This window comes from Alligator mississippiensis, chromosome 6, assembly GCF_030867095.1.
Source record: "Alligator mississippiensis isolate rAllMis1 chromosome 6, rAllMis1, whole genome shotgun sequence".
NCBI lineage: Eukaryota > Metazoa > Chordata > Crocodylia > Alligatoridae > Alligator > Alligator mississippiensis.
The window spans coordinates 92,433,047-92,454,229 of NC_081829.1; the positions used below are offsets into that span (position 1 = coordinate 92,433,047).

At 39.5% G+C, this 21,183-nt stretch overlaps 1 protein-coding gene across 2 annotated transcripts in view; it reads right to left on the bottom strand.

Moving 5' to 3' along the window:
• Positions 1–21,183, bottom strand: part of NHLRC2 (NHL repeat containing 2) — a 54,094-nt gene that overhangs the window by 31,261 nt on the left and 1,650 nt on the right. Inside the window, exons 1-4 of one of the 2 annotated variants that reach the window (XM_014594657.3) lie at positions 16,710–16,798; positions 10,500–10,605; positions 1,862–2,317; positions 638–759 (exon numbers count right to left, since the gene is read on the bottom strand). In XM_014594657.3, the coding sequence (XP_014450143.1) occupies positions 638–759; positions 1,862–2,317; positions 10,500–10,554 (633 nt within the window). In that variant the 5' untranslated portion in view covers positions 10,555–10,605; positions 16,710–16,798. Of the gene's footprint in view, positions 1–637; positions 760–1,861; positions 2,318–10,499; positions 10,606–16,709; positions 16,863–21,183 lie in introns of those variants that run through there. The other variant, XM_014594655.3, reaches the window with a different exon arrangement.

The window sequence follows — 21,183 nt, forward strand, 5'->3', positions numbered from 1 at the left end:
CCAGGGGTGTTGCATTCATGGACTTATTAGCTGATTTTGCCATTTGCAGGGGATATGAGAACGTATTCTCCGTAAATGGTGAGGGTTGCCTGTATTACTTTAGCTTAGCAAGGCCACAGCACAGAAAATTTTAATTATTAATAGATTTGGTTTCTATTAGAAGAGTATTAAATAACGGTCATTAAGAGTTTAAAAACATAAATGTAGCAAAAAAATGGACATAATTCCTTTAAGGACAAATTGAACAACATTTTTCTGTGTAGTTATTTTTAAATATTGGACCAAATTCCGCTTTCCATGAGACAGCATGACATCAGAATAATTTTTTTCTGTCAATTTTCATGGTGTAATTGAGCAAAGAAGAACCCAACGCGCAGAGAAAAGAAGAAACCTCGGGAAAAACCCTGTACCACATTCAGGACCATCAGGTATGAACTTCACGTGTGATAAATGCAAAAGGGGCTGCCATTTAACAAGTTGGCTCTACAGCCATACTCGCAGATGTTCAACAAGCTGATGCCTCACTCAACAGAAATCTGTTGTCTCATGGGACAGACAGATATGTATGTGTACCGATTAGAAAGAAATTTTGGGTAGTTATCCTTTATTAGTTGGCTTTCAAAAAAAAAAAGTGTACCTTTCTAATCAGATGATTTTCTGTATCAGCTACATAAATAATATTGTTTTTTATAGCCACTCCCTGTGGTGAACTGAATGCTGCTTCTGAAAATCTTCCATCTCTCCTTCCGCTGTTTGGACCTAAACACACAAAGAAACAGACAATCAGGGGAAATAACATTTCACACAAGAATCAATTTAGAAAAAAGGAAGACAGTGAAAACAATTACTGCATGGTAAAGAAGGTGCAATATTGTACAAAAAGAGGAAGTTAAACAGCATTTTTCAAGAGGCATTAAAATTAATTTTAAAAACAAAGTTGTTACCTTTGGATGTTTCAGATGTTCTTACTAAACTAGTGTGCAGCAATTTTCTCTTCACTACTGATGTAATTTGTTTACTGTCTGTATTTTAGGCTTGGGTAGGCATAGTGTCACACCAGGAAGGTGTTCTGGTCTAGAAGCACGAGTTCTAGCCTCATTGGGCTTGCACTGATAGCTTCTCCCCAGTCTACTGAGCAGCGAATGGCTCACCAGCTTGGGTACCAAGGGTGGCCAGACACTTGGCTAGTCACATTCCTCACTCACGGGCTGTTGGCTACACGCTGACAAGCCTTAGCAATACTATCTAGATGAGCCGTCTAGATTTCAATAGGTCTTTAATGCTTTAAAGTTCCTAGGTTTTGACAAGGAAGAATCAAAACAGTAGGTAATGTAGTCAGTCAATATAATGTCAGGTTCTAGTTTATAAGCACAGTATTGTCATTACTGATACAACAGGAGCCCATTTAAAATCTACTATAATTAAAGAATGCTGACAGGAGATCTCTAGTTAGTAACTGGCCCTGAGATCCAACTAAAGATATCCTCAGTGCTGGATTCTCAAGTGTTAGGGTCTCCCTTCACTTCCCTGACCCAGCTTCTCTTTTCCTATGCATCCCATCTTTGTGTCGTCTGAAAAGCAGGATAAAATACATGCTATGTCGATGTAATGAGTAATTTACTTTTCATGCCCTATATTTTGACATCTGTGCTATGCATTGGGCTTAAAAAAAGCCAAGGTTTGTCAATATTACACAAACAGAAACTCGAGTTATTTCAAATAAGCATATTCATGTCTCTCATGGGTTTATTTTAAAAGTTTGTTATTAAAACTGTTTGAAACGGGGTCTGAAGTGAAAATACTCTAAATACTTAAATACTCTAAAAATCACATGGCTTTGAAAAACTTACACAAACCTTACCTCCAATGGTGTGCACTATTTGCCCATTTTTCCGGACAACCAAAATCCTGTTATGTCCAGTATCTGCTATGACCACTCTGTTTCCTGAACTATCTACTGTCACTTTTCCAGGAAACAGCAATGGAGAAGGGGGGAGAGAGTCTTTGTACAACTTTATTGCAATTTTATTATCTTTGATTTGTCCTTTTTCTTTGTAGAATCTCAGAGCTATAGATGCAAATAAAAATAATTTTTCTGTGTGTCCCTCTCCAACAAGAGAAAACAGCATATTTCCACGAGGCCCAAGTATAACCAGAGTTGGCCAGCAGGACACTTCCAGCTCGTGCCAAAGTTTTCCATCTGCATCATTTACTACGGGGTGGGTAATATTATATCGAAGAACAGCACTTTTAATGTTATCCAGAACCTTTTCATTTGGGAACTTTGCTGAATGGACACCAACAATAAGAAGACCATCTGAAAGTAAAAATACAAGAAAGTCTTGCATGAAAATATATTTGCACCCAGCTAAAAGTTAAAAAAAACCACTGCTCTCTCTCAGAACATGACTAATAGCATTACAAAGTAAAAGAGGATTTGAGTAAGTTAAATTAAAAGCAAGGACTGTAATTCAGTATCGTGAGATGCATAACTCATCTATTAATACCAAATACTATGGTTCAGAAGATTTCAGTAGAATTAAGATATTGTTTACTTTCCAAGTTGGTTGCAAGTTAATACATCATAAAATGTTCTTGACTGCTGGGACCTCTGCATAGACAGAAGTCACATTTTGGAGATAGTAATTATGACCATGCTGCAGTGTCTTCTGTTTTAGAAAACAGTATCTTCTGCTGTAAACCTGGTATTCATAAAGACCCGGTACTAGTAAGTATAATTTAAATAATCTTTTCAATACTACCACAGAAATAACTGAAAATATATAGACTATTAAGATCATATTGCATTTCATGTGCAACCAATATTAGAAGTATTATGAAAAACTGTGGATCTGACAAGCTAGATACAATTAAAAAGGATTAATACTTAGCCATCAGGGAGTGATGCCCTTTAAGTTTTGCCCTCTTCAACTCAATCAAACAAGTATAGAAAACAGGTTTAAAAAATCCAGTTCCCCCCCCCCCAAAGAAAACCAGAAGGTAGGGCAATTTGGCATCTTAGGCCGCGTTCAGACGAATGTGGATGTTTGGTTCCCCGGGGACAGGTAGCAGTGGCCCGGCTCCGCTTCTCAGCAGCTCATGCGGTCTGTGCGTGCACTGATCTAGTTTTTTTCCCCCCCCACGGGTTTTTTGACCCCTGGATTTCCTGGACCCCTGTGGGGAAAAACCTGGAGCAACGCACATATGGGAAGTGTGGCCTTGGAGTGCAGAGAACACTTGACTGCTGTATGTGGCACTACAGACATACCGCATGGCTGTGCTCATCTGGATGCAGCCTTAGAAAGTAACTTGTTAACAAAGGCATGAGCTGTCATGGACAACTTACAGTCCATTCCCAGTATCTAATGAAGTAAGTTGTAGCCTATGAAAGTTCATGACTCTCTGAAACAATTAGGTCTTCAAAGGGCCATCTCTCCCCAACTTCTGCCTGTGTTCAGACGAGCATGGCTAACCAACTCTATCCCCTTAACAAAAGTGAGGTTAATAGCATCCTGGGTCTCTAAGGGTGTGCGTACTAGTATGCCTGAAGTGTGCCACAAGATCCCTGTGTGAGGGGGTAAATGCTCTCCTTCTGTATCTGGCACCCTGTCCCTGCCCCACCTACTCCTGTGATCACTTTTGTTAGAAGTCTTGCCACCATCTTAAACCTGAGGGACTGAGTTCATTGGAGGCATGAAAGATGCCAGGACAGAGTCAGAGGGGGTGCAGCAGTGCAGATGCTCCCCCCACTGATTCCAGCTCCACTCACACATACGTAGTTGTACAAAACAACACATCGATAAAACCCCCAAGCTTTTATTCTAAAGGAAAGCCTTAGTTTAACATCATATGAATGGCAGTTGTCCAATTTCCCCATTTTTCTGCTCTGGAATCCTCAAAATCATCTGGAGTCTTTCAACATAACCATCTAAGTTTTAAATTCTCAACTGATCTTGTGTATCCTTTAGGGATAAGATGGGAGAGGCAGGAAAGGAAAAAAGAAACATCCTTACAATTCATGCGTTCCCATGTTAACCTTCTTTACCAGTTAAGAACTTTTGACACTTGCAGGATTGCTAATGTACATTATGCTGTTTGTTTTTCCATCACACCAATAAAATTGCCTGGCATTTATACTGCCTTTTGTGTGGTGAAAACCTAATAAAAACATCTCTTATTCTGTTTTCCACTACCGAGGTCTGTAGGTGGATTCCTTGCAGTGCCTTATTATTTCAGTAACACAAGTTGTAATTGCTTCAGCAGCAAAAGGGAGCCAAGAAGTTAATACAGGAAACAAATGGAAAAGATATTAGTATCCAATCCTCAAATCCTTATTTTTTGGACTAGTACTATCAAAAGTTTCAAAAGAACTACTCTTTGCAGAATGGGCTTGCAGAATGTAGGCCTTAACTTACAAAAGTGTACTTGCCATTTTAAATTTGTTGAAATGCCACTTTAAAAATAATTACATACTTACAACAATAGGCAGTGCCGTACCATACAACTAAAGCGCAAGTTTAAATATAAGCGTAAGTCATAGAATTGAAAGTCATAGTTGCAAATCTGACATGCACATTTGCAACGTGAATCTCTGGCACAAAGCAATTAGGGTCTACAAATTTGTGCCGACTCACCGGGACAGGTATCATTTATGAACTTCCATCCTGAATAAACCAAGTGGGACCAGCTTTGCTGATAGGAAACCGGGGTGTCTGTCAGACAAATACTACAGAAACCCTACCACATTAACACTTCAATGTAAGAAGGCTTTGGCAGGGAATATGTTACATTTAATTATTTTGGTAACAGACACAGTAAAAGGCTAATGGGTATTCTTCTTCAAAGTAGCCTTTTGTTGCAGCAGACTGACTCCACCAGATTGCAACAAATCTAATCAGAACAAAGCATAACTCTCTCTCCAATTAATTTTGAAAGCAGAAGATGAAGTCAAGAAATCTCTATTTCCTGCCCCTCTACCTCCAACTAGCAGTACTTTAAGGCATTTTTTCACTTTATTTTTCCCTCCTCTTCCTTGAAGCTACTGTGCTGCTTCTAGGGATCCTTTTGAAATAAGTCCCTCAAGAACGTTTTTCCGCAGATAGTATTTCGCTGTATTTTTCACATCTGAGAAATTCATCCCTCTCTCTCTCTTTTATTTATTTATTGCCATTCTAGCATTTCAAGTTGCTTTCTTTGAGAAGGAATAGGCAAGAAATGTGAAGCTTGCATCTTTTCAAGATAAGATACCTTTCCTTTGTGCATTTCATTCATTTGGCGCACACACAAAAGCATTCAAAATCTTGAACTGCAATAGGCTCCAAAGTGGAGAAAGCATACTAATTTCAGTATGTACTATCAGATGCTTCCAGAGAGCAAACTTGCTTATTAAATATTAGAAGCTTCAGCACTTACAAGAATGCAAACCAAAATGATGCCGTATCTCCATCTATTTTCAGAACAGGGTGATCCACTCAAAGAACCTTCCCTTATAGTAGGCAGGGTTTGTTAAGAAAGGTGAGACTGACTCACTGAGTAAAAACATCCTCAGATGGGAACGTCCTTAGGGAGATCGTGGGAAAGCAGTCAAACTGAAGGACATGGCTTTAGGTAACATCTGTGATGTTACTAGGTTCCCTTTAAAAAAAGCTAAAGGGCAGAAAGTGAGTTTGACACCACATAGAGAGTGTGCATTATGTTTCAGTAGAGAGAAGACTTATAACTGAACTTTTCTTGGTTCTACCTCGCCAGGCTAATCTCTAGTTCAAGACCCATTTCTCACTGTATATCCCATCATAAAACACCACTTTCTCATGCCTCCAGATACTGCATAGGAAGCACGGTCAATGGGTGTTCTCAGGGCTCTCTTGGACTCTATCCTTGTTTCTTTAAAAATCATTTCTTAAGAAGTTCAATATCTCTATGCTGATCTTTCAGGTTTAAGCCTTCCTCTTCTCCTTCCTCTACCCACTATAAATAAGCACAGGAAAACAGGGCACTGGCAAGAGGCACTGGTACTCTGGAGCACAATTACTAGCTTTTCTCCTGATGCATCTCGTCTCTCTGGTGAATTCCCTGCGATTCACCAAAAAAAAGAGCCGATTTGAAGGACATGAGGAAGGGAAAGTGTGCAGGCCTCCTCTGGTACCTGCATGAAAACAAGCTGGGGCCACCCGCATCCATTCTGTCCTCACTGCAGACTGCATAGCAATCCAGCATAAAGTCACAGTACATTTTTTTTAAACCTCTATACAGCTGACAAATAGCCAGACCACCCAAAGGCACACTAGCAACCAATGGAGCAATTTCAGGCCAAACAACTGAGTTATTAGCTTGCACACTTTTTTCTTCTTTAAGTAATGGGGAAAAGTATTTTTCATTCCTGAAAATGGCTGAAACATTTTGGTTCATATTAAAGGAAAACCTGTCCAAATTTGGTAAGACTGTTATAAACAAGTGAACATAATCTCTTTGAATAGGAATGTTTATGCAAATTGAAAACAAATGTTATGTTTCTTCTTATGCTGCAAATAATGTAGTGGTGTTAAATCAGGTGGCGTATTTGTAAGTAATCAAACATCATATTAAGGAGGAGGAATAACATTTACATGTTCCTTTTTACACTTATGTTTAGATTTTTTCTCACTAAGTAACTTCTTAATGGTGAGTGGGAAGAGCAAGCTTGCTGGATTTCACCAAGTTGCTTTCAAGTTTTTTAGTTTCCAACTAATTATCTCAGTTGGTCCCTAAGTCCTGTTCCTGCAATTGGATCTACACAAGTAGACCTCTTCAGCTCTATACAGCTGTGTTGAAGTCAATGTTGGTCCACTTGGATGGGAATCAAATTATGGACTCAGAGCCTCAGTCATCCTACTTGCCATTGAAGCTATTTCTTTCCAGTTTTCTAGAATTTCTAGAATTTGTCCAGTCTTACATAATGTCTTGAACAACAGGATTCCCTTCATTTTCTATAAGGCTTTTCTGTACTAAAAATGAAGAATTTAAGAAAAACAAAGAACATAAGAATTCTTTCAGCATAGTTTTTCTTTTGTTTTATCAACTCATTACTCTGCTGTACTTACTTCCCTGTCAACTGCACATACTTTTCAAGTGCTCACAGACTACTGTATTTCTCATTAAACTTTTCAGTGCAGTGTTAAATGTGCTCAGTACTAAGCCTAGGAAATCTCTGCATGAATAATGCACAAGAGAACTGTAACCAGTTCTCTTATTTTCTCAAATATAACATGAATCTTTCCCCAAAAATCAGCGTCTCAAAATCGGGGTACATTTTACATGGAAAGGCCATTTTCTTCATTGAAAGAGCAACACTCCTGGTAACACTGTGCAGGTGATGCAGCTACCAAGATAGCTGCAATTTGTGTCTGCTCAGCAAACTGAAGTGGCAGTCTTGTGTTAACCTTCTCATAGCCATAGCTATGGGCTGAATGCTGTAGCTGGTGCCTGATGCAACAAGTGAGCTGTTGGCAACACCTTGGTAAGACTTGAGATGTCAAAACAACACTTTATTTACAGGAATTTCTATAAAGAACTACTTACACTACAGTAGTAACAGTCTTGCTACTGTCCTTTGCAAAGGCGTGGGGCCTAGCTTTGCATGACACACAGCAAGTCCTCCTGGGAACACAGAGTATCACAGGAGAGTCTGCCACACCAGGAAGTTTCTGATGCCAGACTTCCTGGATGCTATGCTCCCAGAGTGACTTACTCTAAGTTATGCAGTTGGCCACGACTCTGGAAAAGTCTTTTTCTACATTCTGCCTCCAAAAAACAAGGTGCGTGTTTAATTTGGGGGTCATGCTGGGAAATAAAAAAGAGACATACAAGAAGTTAAGCCATGCATTGAATCAAAGCCCTTTACTGCAATAATATATGCAAAGATGAACCCTTGTATACTTGTTCATCTTTGTAAAAACTTTTTGGATAACCACAAATATAAATTTTAAGAGGTTTTACTGAACATTTATGGAAAAAAAATATGGAAGTTTTTAAAAACCACTGAGCACATAAGATTTTTTCAGAGAACATCTGAAGCACAGAGTAGTGTATGTCCAAGGCTCTGAAAGAAGCACGTTAAGGATTAAATCAATCTTCCCTTGTGAAAAACAAACTTAATTTATACTTTAAAATGACAGATTGATTTAAAAAAAAAAAATTACACAAGTCACGCCAACCTTTCAGCACTTCACATGGAAAATTTCACAAGAATGTCTCCTTTCCCTTCTGCTATACAGTGTTGACAGAATATCACCATAAATGCGATGTGAGATACCCAGCACGCCTGGTGTTAATAAACTGAACTCTAAAACAAGATTTTAAAGGAAGTGGCAGCTATCCCATTTTCCTTTCAGTCTAATTTTTGGAACACACTTCAGTCCTGCCCTCATGTAGAATGAGAGTTTTGAACTATTTTATATTTTAGATTGTGGTTAAATAGTAAATTCAGACAATCAACTCCCATTCAACCATTCTACAGTCTACAAAAATCTATATGGATGCTATAAATACTGCCCTCTCAAAGGCTCCTTCCTTTTGACAAAAACCAAAATGACTTCGTAGGAGTAAGAAAACGTGGACTACCACAGGAGCCTTAAATGAAGCCCTAAAGCAGGAGGGTCAAAAATATGGCCCACTGGCTAGATCAAACCTGTGGAGCCATATGATCCAGCCCATAAATCACAGATAGATCTAGTATACAGAGCCAGTCTAGCTTGCAGGTTGGAATCAGCAGGCGCTGGTCCAGATTGAGGTTTAGCGGAGCCAGCACACAGAGCTAGTTCAGTGAGGCACCACTTGCAGTGTGCACCCTGTGCTGACCTCGCATGCTTCAGGCTGCACATGGAGCTGGACTGCCTGCACACGCTGCTCATGGCACAGGGAGCTGAGCTGGCACTGGGTGTGCAACAGATGCCAAGTAGCTCCACCTGCCTCTGTGATCTTTCTTCTTAGAAGTCTTGCCACCATCTCAAAGGGCTGAGTTCACTGCAGGCCTGAAAGGGAACCAGGGAGGATCCAGAGGGGATGCAGTGGTATATATGCATCCTGCCTTTGATTTCAGCTCCACTTACTAAGCAGCTATGCTTAGGAAGCTTGACGTGCCCAGCACTGTCAGGCTGGGCTGGGATTTCTGTTTGCAGAAGGCTGGAGAGAAAGGAATGAGAAAAAAAAGGAGACCCAAGGAGAAAGGTAGGTGGGTAATGCAAGGAGTAGAGCCCTGAGCCAGGCTCTCAGGAGCCAAGGCACTGTTGCTCTGGAGGAAATCTCATCCTTTTTCCCCCCTCACATGTGGCAAGCCAGCACAGCTACTTCCAGGCAGCAAACTGCTTGCACCAAAGCCAGTAGGAAATGGGGGTAAGCAGAGTGAGCCCTAAGCCAGGTTCCTGGGATCCAGGGCACATGCTGCTCCCAGGGAAAGTCCCACCCTCTATTTCCTCCACATGGCCAGCCCAGGTGCTGCAATGAGGGAGCAAAATGCTGGCATCAGAGGCAACAAGGAACAAGCTAAGTTGTTAAGAGCCCTTAGCTGGGCTCCTGTGAGCCAGGTCAGGTGGGTAAGTCCCTTCCTCCTTTCCTGCCTCCCCTGCACATGGCCAATGAATGCAACTGCTGCAGTGAGGGTGCAAATTGCCCACTGAAGCCAGCAGGGAATGGAGTTAAGCAGCATGTTATCCTGAGCCATGCTCTTCAGAGTGTAGCTCTCTCATGTGCGTGGCCAGCTGGGCTCCACACCCAATCCTCCTGAAGTTGCACAAAGAACAGCAGTAGTGAAAGCCCTGGCTTCTCTTTAAACCCAGCACTTTAAAGGTGTCCCAGGTACCTGGTTCTCTGCAGCTCTCTTCACTACACCCCTGCCAGGCTTGCTCCAGTCCCACACCTTACTCAGTAATGTCTCTATATACAATACTCGAGGCAAGGATTTTGTACGATACCATTTATTAGATCAGCTGTATAGTTGGGAGAGCTGTCTCCTTGTCCAACAAAACCCTACCGAAGGGAGCAATTTCAATTCAATCAATGGGACTATAAACATGTTATGCCAACACTAAATCTGGCTAATGATGTCTAAAATGAGTTCACACTTCCCAAATTTACTCTTCTTGCTTTAACAGCTAGCTATATTGTACCACAGATGTGACTGATAAGGGGAAGGGCAATTGTTGATTGCTCTCCTTCCTGTTACAGGTTGCATTCAGGGGTTTGCAAATCCAGCTATTATCTTTTTCTACAACATATCAAAACTCCTTTCTAGTAAAATTAATAGTGCAAGCACCCACAATCTAACTGGCACCCTGCAACTTCTTTCCTTTGTGATACTCTTCTGCTGTCCTTTCAAAATATAGCTCCCAGCATTTCCTTCCTTACTCATTGAACTGTAGCATTGTTTTGTGTCTTTATATAGGGGAAATGTATGAGCCCATCAATAAAAAGTTCAAATTGCTTCTCTTTGCTTTCAAAATTTTCTAACTCACGATGGTACTTACATCTGCATCTGTAACAATCTTGACAGACTCGCAGTTGAATTGCCATCATAACCATTCTCTCTGTTTAATCATTCAATCTCAATCTCTCCCACACTCTTCCAAACAGCTGGAATGACAGTTAATATAAAGCATTCCAGTTATAAATAGTTATGTTGCCCTCTTTGTCTAACTTATTTTAAACTATTCTGTAGTGTCAGTAGAGAGCATTTAGAGTGCAAAAAGTTTGAAGTGTCTGTTTATTAACCATTTAGCTCAGGTCACTCACTCAACAGTACCAAATTATGGTACCAAACAAGCAAAAATAAGAATGTAGATGCTCTCTTCTCTGCTGTGCTACAAAAAGGTGACGCATAAACAAGCTCACAACCCAAGAAAATAGCTCATTATAAAAAGCTGTATTATGGTTCTTTCACTTGAAGGAAGCTTTAATACATTGTCTAACTGCTGCCACTTGGTGAATTCCCTCTGTAGAAAAGGGTGGACAGCTAAGGTCTTCACTTGCACCGCAACATAGTGCCTGTTTTTGTATTTTCATTTTAAATTACATAAATAGTTGATTTTGTAGTAAAAACCCACAACAGTTAGTTTTTTCAGGTTTTAATATGCATATCAAATATATTATACACCTCTTGAGCAAGAGTGTTTTCTTTTTAACCAAAGAGCAGATTTAAATCTAAATTACTTTGGCTTTTACTCAATCACACAAAGGAAAAAATTGCAGCCAGCATGGATTTGTTGAGAATAAGTCATGCCAAATAAACTCAGTATTCTTCTTTGACAGGGTAGCTAGTTTGGTAGATGAAGGGAATGCAGTGGACCTAATATTCTTGGACTTTAGTGAGGCTTTTGATAGTCCCACATGCCATTTTTAGAAGTGAACTGCAGAAATTTGGGCTAGACAGAATTGCTGTTAGGTGGATACATAATTGCCTGAATAACATCTAGAGCAGAGTAACAGTAAATCAATCAATGTCAGAATGACAGGAGTCTTCAAATGGTGCTGTTTAACAGTTCTATTAATGACTTTGATGCCAGAAGAGAAAACTTCCTGATCCAATGTTGCAGATGACACAAAAATAGGAGGGACTGAAGACACTGGAGGATAGGAAGGGAATTAAAAAGCATCTTGATAAACTCGAAGAACTGAACTAGAAATGAAAGGGACCACACCCGGGGAAGAACACACAAATGCAAATATGAGATAATTAGCTAGGCAGCAGCACTGCTGAGAAAGATACAGGGTTTGGGTAGCTAATGAACTCAAAATTAAGCAGCAATGTGATGGAGTCACCAAAAAGCAAACCCAATTATGGATGAATTAATAGGAGGATTGTATGCAAGCCATGGGAGCCGACTGTACCAATTTACTTGGTGCTGGTTGGACCTCAGCTGGAGAACTATGTGCAGGTCTAGGCTCTGCATTTTAGGAAGTATGTAGAGAAACTGGGGAAGATCCAGAGAAGAGCAACAAGGATGAGATGCACAAGAATGTAAGCTATAGGAGGAGAGGCCGAGAAAGCTAGGTATGTTTAATTTGGCACAAAAGGGATTAAGGGGGATAGGACAGCAGTTTACATATAGTTGGAAAGCTGCCATGAAAAAAGAGGGAAAACAACTGTTCTCCCTTTGCTACAGAGGTGGTGATACGAAAGAATGGCTTTAAATTGCAGCAAAGTAGATTTAGATTAAATCTCAGAAACATTTTCCTTACGCTAGTAGAGCAATAGAACAAGCCACCTAGGGAAGTTTATAGAATCTTTCAGTTAAGGTTTTCAAGAAGCTGTATAAGCATTAGACAAGGATGATTTAGAAATAGTGCATCTTTCACTTGTGCAGGCAGTTGGACTAGATAACACCTGAAATCACCAGGGATCTAGGTTTTCCATTTCCCATAGGAATACAGAAAAAAATGTGGATATTCCCCGTTACCTGAGGCTATGGATGGGGCATGAGGAGTGTGGACCTGTGTCTTGGTGAGCACTAAGGGGCTCTGATTTTCCATGATAAAAAAATCCAAATTCAAATACCAAAATTTTTAGGTACTTAGAATTTATTTTAGTATAGTGATTGAGGCATTGCTAGGCTTCCAAAAGCAGGATCCCTGGAGATCACCTACTCCATGGCTATGTTTCTAATAATTTTGTCACCTGCCTTCTAGCCAAGATCCAAGGAGAGCCCATGAACATCATCATCAGAGCACAAAGACATTTGAAGGAATGGCAAATTTCAACGCAGGACAGAAGAGTGTAGATTCAGTTGCAGAATTAAAAACTCAGTGAAAAGTTATAGTTCCCAAGTATTGAACTTTAGACCATTTGTAACTGAAAAAAACTATGTGCATTTATCCAAGTATTGTTTGTAAACCCAAACTTAAATGAATACTACAACACTGCAACCCTGTTCAGTATGCAACAATATGATGTAACTGCACTTATTTGTGCAGTCAGATGTAACAGCACTTATTTGTGCTTCAAGAAAAGGGAGTAAATTTGGGGAATTTCTTCACCACAAATGCACATGTAAGATACTTCATTAATAAAAATCCTTCGTTGGACTTGGTCTATGCTTTGCCATTGTAATATACATCCAGTTTAAACACTTTGTTTAAAGTATTATACAGCACAGACCAGGACCTATGCCAAACTATTTCTGAATATTAAAATATACTTCCTCTTATAGAAGTACAGCAGATCATTTCTCGACAACAGATAACATGAGCTTGAATATGCACTGGAGTTTAAAATAACTCACTGAATGCCACATTGAAAACAGAAATAGAACTGCTACAGATAAGAGCAAGAACGTATCAGATAAAGATGCTGGGTGGCATTCAGTCCTATGAAAAGTTGTTTTTCAGACAAACCTACTGAAGTTTCAAGATAATAAAACAATGTGTGTGTGCATACAGATAGATTTGACGCTGCTAATTATCCTAAAACAATATCGTGTTGTGCTCAGGCATCTCAAGTCACAGCATGCTGCTGAAGTTCTATCATTCTGGTGGCATGGCATTGCATTGCATGCCAAGAGGATATTTGCAGTGAGTGAACATAAAATAAATATAAGGATATCAAAAAAACTATGCTGTAAAATAAATGAACAGCATATAATCAAAGGAAGATACTACATGTATTATGTGCCCATTAATACATGCTTTCAGTATGCTGTAAGCAGAGGGGTATAGGCAGCATGTCTTAAAATATCCAAATCATAAATTAAGCCATAGGAATGAAATAAGTCAAGTACTCTTACACATCACAATAAGGGATGGAACATAAGCAAATTTAACTTCTGTGTCTCCTTACATTCCTGCAGGACCTCTGTCTCCTTCACTATGACCTTCTCTATTGCTTCTATGGAAACAGCTCTCTTTTCCTTTCACACAGCAACTTTCAGGTTCCTAATTACTACTCCCTGCAAACTTCTTAAGCTGGGAGACTCCTGGGAATTAAACCCTTTCCCCATAACCTGCCATTCTTCTGAAACAAGATGTGGCAAACGGCAGAGCAAATTACTTAAGCAAACCAAAAGAGGAAGTTCTTAGCAAGACTAAAATTGGTTGTTTCTGTCTGAGGTCCAGCGAGAGGAAGACCATTCCACTAACCCTGCAGCACTTTCTGAAGTCTCACTAAGTCCAGGAACAGGCTATCCCAGATGTTTTACAGTATTTCATGATTGGCAAGTAGCCTAGGAGTTAATGGCCCCATAAAACAAGTTCTGCAGCTTTTCATTATTGTTCCCAATTAAACCTTATTTACAAATTCAAATCTTCGCAAACATTTCCAAATGGACTTCTTATCAAATAAGAGGTTGCTTTAGTATGTGATGAAAACTTCCCCTCCTCTTTCTATAGTGAAACCTGTTATCCATTACGTTGATATCCTTCAGCACTTCAGCAATGCTGTATGAGCACAGACAATGCAGTTGGTGCTATATCTACACAGATTTTCTCTTAAACACATTTGTATCATCTGCACCAATGTCTTTAATTGTTTTAAAAAATGTTCACATCTAAGACTGACTTTTTGTAACTGCCTAGACCCTTTCCTCAGTCCTTTATCCCTGAGGGCTCAGTCACTGCAATCTACATGTTTTTGGTAGCATTGAGTCCTTAGACTTTCTAAAATTTATGCTGGAATAGTTCAACTCAAAAAACACCCAGTCCAGACTCCTTGTGGAAAGGTTACTTAATAGAAGAACCGAAAGCACTATTTTCTACTTTCTCCTTGAAGTATACATACCTGCTTGCTGAATTCAAAATATCTTTCGATCTTCAATTACTGGAAGAAAAGCTTGAACCGAGAGCATAACCAACTTAACTCAGATTTTCTTAGTTTAAGCTGCCTAACTGGAACTGGGAGCTGTGTGTGAATTAATTCACTACTTGTTGGGAGAGGTGTGGGCAGCCAGAGGTAAGTCGGGGGCAGGGGCCCACCTGATTGAGGGGAAGGGGTAGTCGGGGCATGCATGTCCTCTTTCTACTACAATCACTAGTCATGTTGGATTAATACCTATCTACAATGAACATATAGTGACATTATAGTCCCTGTCCCAACAAGCTTGCATTAAGTGCTCTCTCTACTCCTCCGTCTGCAACATTACCCCTCAACCCTACTGCAAAAGTCACCTCTATTCTATTGTTAACAAACACATTAAAATCCTTCTTGAATATATTTGGTAACTTCCTGTTTCATACCATACAACATTCAAGCTTACTGATTGACACGTCTGTTATTTCCTGTGAAATCCAATTTTGTTTCCTTCACTCATGCCATATCTCTACTTGCAACTCCTAGTTCTGTAAAAAGGATGGAGCGACTAAGAATAAAAAAAAATGTGGCAATGCCTTTTTCTTAGGTCTTAGTTTCAATGATAGGGAAGTTAACAAATCAGAAACAAAACAGAAAAATTCCCCAACTTGGCATTCAATCCAGTGCTTTGAGCCCAATATGCTAATATAAAGCTCTGAATTTGAAAACATTTAATATCATTCTCATACATACAGCATTAACATGAATACTATATGTACACATATGTGCATGTGTGTACAGTATTCATGGTAATACCAATACCACCTCACATTACTTAAACTCTCCTGCTAGGCCTGATACTTGTAACAGGTTATTTACTGTGTCAGTCACTCCCAATTTACCACTTAACACCTGCCTCTGACAAATTGCTGGTACATTATTTAAAAAACTCCCTGCACTTAAACTGTTGCATCTGCTTTCCTTTTTCTGGGACAAATTATAAACTCCTAAGGGAAGAAAGGTGGCCTATTTATGACTTCTTTAAAGTGTAGTGTTATTTACATACTGCAATAAACAAACGGTACTTTGGGCAAAACTATTATTATTCCAGTGGACGTAGACAATCACCAAAGTGTAAAGATCTACAGATTAAACTCACAAATAGGCCTGTTGGGGGTCAAACACATTGTAAATTCTCATACCTTACATTTTAAGGTGTTGAACAATATTATTTTCAATCCTTCTCATTTGCTTAGAAGAAATACTTATCTAGCACTTCTTAAAATATTCATGCCTGGTTAGCAGGTTCTAAGAAAAGATATAAGACTATAATTCTTGTTTTGCAAGGCATCCTGACCGCTATTTAATCAGAAAGGCAGGCAGAGTTTATTATCTTGAACTAAAATTTGAGAAGGAGTTGAAATTAAATAGAGAACTAGAAAAAAGAAGAAAAGAAGTTTTGCAGGAAAATAAGCAAGAGACAGTCAGACTTGGGGAAAAAACCTTAGGGTGAGATTTCAGAGTACAAGCATAGAGCTTAAGCATAGTATTCATATCCCTTTTCAGACTAGGCACGAACCCTCAGGCACTCGCTTATTTTTAAATCTATCAAGTCTTGAAGACATTGTTTAGACATCTAGAAACTTAGTACCCAAGTCAACCACTTCAGTAGTGCATTATTCTGCAAACAGCTTTATTTACATAGATACTTGCTTTGGGTTCTTAAGTATTAATATGGCTTCTCTAAAGTTAGAAATACAACAGCTGCCAAATTTAACCCCTTTTAGAAGTGTTGTGGAGTAGATACAGTCCTCCGCCTTTCAGGATAACAGATTAGAAGACACTTTTAGACACCACTATAGTCTTGCCAAATGTTTAGCAACCAGCAACAAGTGACTCAGCTACTCCACCAGTGACACTGCCAGGAAATTCTATTCCAAGCAAACAAAAGCGTTGATACCTTTATCAGAATACTTGCGCTCTAATGCATGTAGGTCAGGCAGCAGGTGCATACAATTGATGCAGCAGTAAGTGAAGAAATCCAACACCACCACTTTTCCACAGAGGTCTTTGTACAGAGAAATGGGACCTTCAGTGTTTAGCCATTCCAGATCTGGAATTCAGAAAGCAGAAGAATCCAAATTAAAGGACAAAGGAGCAGGTTCTACAGCCAGTTTGTATAACGGTGTTCAACATTCCTGGTACATTTCATTAACAGTTTTAAAATGTTACTTTTTATGAAGATAAGAAAACTAGCCACAATCTTACAGATGGCAAATGTGGCTTTGACCTACAATTCTTCATATTTAATGAGTCAAAATAAATACTACTGAGTTAAATAGTTGTAATGTAATGCGAACAAACTAAACTCATAATAGGTTAATGCTAATTGAAAGCACAGGCAAACTTTACAATAATTTTGTTTTCTGTTTAAGAATCATGATTTACAATAATCAACCACATAAGACTATCACATGGGTAAGACACCTATATACATCGATGGAATGAACAGAAGTTTAAGATATGTAATAAACCTTATTAAATTTGCAGGAGTATTAATTTCTTTTAAAAATGCCATAATTTACCTCTTACTGAAAAAATAACTCAACCATCTGTGCTATAATTTTTATACTCTTTTGAAAGTAATTCTATTAGATGATACATATAAAATATAATTATATTAATGATAATAATAAGATATACTTTCCCAATAACAACCACACTAGCAATTATAGAGTGTAGCACCTTTCACTGAATTACTTCCAACCACTTCCTTTATGAATCCTTAGAATGCATCAGACATACAAAGAGGAAGTCAGAAACAAAAAAGCTAGGGAATAGAAATCCTGGTTCTCTATCTGTATGTGCCAACTTCTAAAATAATGAAAGACAAGTATATAGATAAGATAGAAAAAGGCTGCAGTGAATTAAGTCCCACTTTGGAATGGGATATAGACTCATAAATCCCTTAGAAGAGAATTTAAATCCCACCCTGTGACCGTCCCATAGAACTCAGGATAATCCCTGTATCCGTCAGTAGAAGTTTTGTCTTTCTTCACTGAGAGAAAGATATGTGACACCCCCACAGATGAGGTACTGGTAATATTAATAAGACTTATTTATATAAGAAAAAAAAAAAAAGCATACGGGAGACAGATCCACCTCTGAGTAAGTAACCCAAAATGGTCATGCGCATTTGTGGCAGACCCAAGAACAAAACCCAGGAATCTAGGTAGTAGTAGTAGTAGTAGTACACACCTGTTGTCTCACTTGTTGCATATAAAATGTACTCATAATGGAAGATCTCTCTTTTAAATCACCAATGAAATTCTGAAATGTATACCTTCAGGTCTTAGTCCTTCAAACCTCTATGTGAACAGACCTGAATAACTCCAAAAGGCTTCACTAAATCAGCAGACTGCAGTTGTCCCTTCTTACAGGGTTTAAGCTTGATTCATATCGTAGAGGCATGAAAGAAGGAACAAATGCACATAAGCCAGTGAGGATGGCATTTCTGGTTTGTTTGAAGGAGCAATAACGTAAGGGACAAAAGCAGACAAGTAGGAACCAGGCCCTGAAACTGAAGCAATGCTATTGAGGACACTCAGGAGGAACTCAACCAAGTCAGAGAGATGTTAACAATGGCCAACAACGAAGAAGTTAAGGAATGAAGGCACAGAGGTTTCTTTTTTTGTTTTTTAAATGGATTTGCTAGTAAGAATTAAAAAAAAAATTAAATAATAACCTGAAAACTGGTCCTTAAAATATACAGGGAAGAATTCTCCTTTCAAAGCCAAACAGAAATTTTGTCTCACTTATTTTTCCTATGAGAGCTCCCATTTATACCAGTGATACTCTGAGTGTCAAAGCATGACTTTTGCTTTAGTTTGGAACTATATACACAATCACAGAAATGTGGGTTTTTGTTTTTTTTTTTAATATATTGCATCTAAAAACTAAGAGCCAAAAGAATGTTCTATTATCCTTTAGAGTTTGGGATAAATTCTGAACAGCATTTTTGACAAAGAAGTCAAAGCCACTTCAATCTTTTTCTAGCTAAGAACAACGCTGTTATGTGGCTACCGCTATCATCTTCACTAAGCCAAGTGACATTTTGGGAATGTATTGGTAGTTTAGCAAAAGCATTATGAAAAATTACTAGCCCTTACCAAAATATGCTTACTAGTAACCACCAGTGATATTTTCTCCATCCATTAAAATAAAGTTGTAAAATATTTCTCCAGTTTTCTGCTTGTTAAAGATTTGTTGTCTTGCAAACAACCCAGGCTTCCATGTGTCATTTTTAAACAGTTTGAAAGCTGGGAAATGGTCTGAACGGTAACTGACAGAAGAGGGGTCATCTTAATATGGAGTGAGAGTTCAGAGTACCTAGAAAAAACAATTTAGTATATAAATGGTCTTTTTTGCTAGTGTGCTCAAGAACATAGCAACCCTATTAATATTTGGCTGGGATGATGTAGTTGGGGATGGTCCTGCTTTGAGCAGGGTATTGGACCAGTTACTCTCATGAGGTCCCTTTCAACCCTAATTTTCTATGATTTGGAATGAAGAATCAACAACACGAGAACAACTGAAAACATATTTATTCCACATTTTTTCTTCTTTTCCTCTCCTGGAAAACTTGAATTGAAGAAGCAGAACATGTATTTGTATTTCTGAATTTGTGTCAAGTGATGAATGCAAAGACTTTAAAGATAAACCTCTACAGTTCTGTGCTCACTTATACAACGGAATAATTATGGTGCCTACCTGCCTAGGGACTACTGCCAGCCTGCAGGACAACAGAACCAGCAGACAGGGGGTGCATTATATTCATCTGAAGAAACATATCACTTAACTTACAATTACAGTTTGGATGCATAAAATGGACCAGATAACAGCCCCCTCCTAAAAGGATTGGCTTAAAATTCATTAAATTAAAGTGGGTTCTTTTTTCCCTTTCTTGACTTACAGCTGTCGGGGCCGAGGGGCTGTGGCCAGCAGCCCGGGCACGTGGGCCGGGGAAAAGGTCGGCACGGCGAACTAGAATTAGGCACTGATGCGTAGAGGTTGATTAAAGATTGTTTTACTTACACCGTAGGTGGCCGCGGCGCAGGCAGGAAAAACTTTCTTGAGTTGCAGTTACAAAAAGACACACGTGGAGCTTGCTAGGCTCCACAAAACAAACACGAACAGAGCTCTGGATACACACTCACAGAGTTTGCTAGGCTCCGTGGAACGACCGAAATGAGAGTCCAAAAGGTGACTCTTGACGAGCGCGCAGGGTAGGGTACGTTGAGGGATCATGCGGCGATGGGGAGAGACTCTTAATGGGTGATCAAACCATCATTCGGTCCGAGATATACGTAGAAATCCACAAGATAATCATGGACTCCTTGCCGGAATTCTCTCGGATTTCTCCCGGAATTCTCGGAATCGGGGTTCTCAGGATTCTCCTGAGATTCTCGGAGATCTCCGACTTGGGCGGAAACTGCTCAAGCCTCTTATACGGCTAGCAAGCCAATCGCTAGCCACCATGTGGGAATAATTTAGAAATAGCCAATAATGGGGTACAAATTTGCATGCGAGTGGCGGGAACTCCTTTGCACCGGGGTTTTCCCTCTGCAGCTGAGAATTGCACCGTGCAAAGAAAGCTCCATGTGGCGGGAAATAATTCTGCAGTGCCGAAGCACACACAAAATCATTGGGTCATGACAACAGCCAGGGCCTTGACAGTCACATTTTTTTGTGACCATGAGGATCTTATATTTACACATACCTAATGAGATATATAAATGAAAACTAAGGACTTAAAACAGCAGCCATTCCAACAGGCAGGACTTTAGCAAAAACATCCAACACTGGGAGACGTTTCATGAGGAAGTTGTGAGATTGAGCAATCCTGGAGTAGTGGGATATTTTCAGGCCAAGAGAGTAAGGTTTCTTCCTTTCACTCGGGGATTCTCAACCCTGGGGAGCCTTGAGATCTTTTCAAAGGCGCCACTGTTACAGGCGCGCACAGAATTCCCAAGATCAAGCCAAAGGTTTCAAACAGGACTCCACAGTATTAAGCCCAGGCAGCCAGCCCACCCTGGGAACAAGCTCTAAGAAGTTCTCTCAGGAAGATGACAGAGTAGTAAGGGTGCACCTACACATGCACTTTAATGTGCATTAGTCTATTTTAATGCACATTAAAGCATCTCTAAAAAAGCGCTACTTAGTTAATGCGTCTTAAAATAGGCTAATTAACAGATAGAGCGTCGCTTAAAAACCGTGGGCACCTACACACATGACAGAGGTCTAATTAGCAGCATCGGAGAGGATGGAGTCTACTGAAGTATGCTAACTGGTGCACGCCAGCACCCTCCGCGTCACGTGTATTCAGTGTCCCCATTTCAAAATGGTGGCAGGGATGTTTCAGGCTAGACATAAGG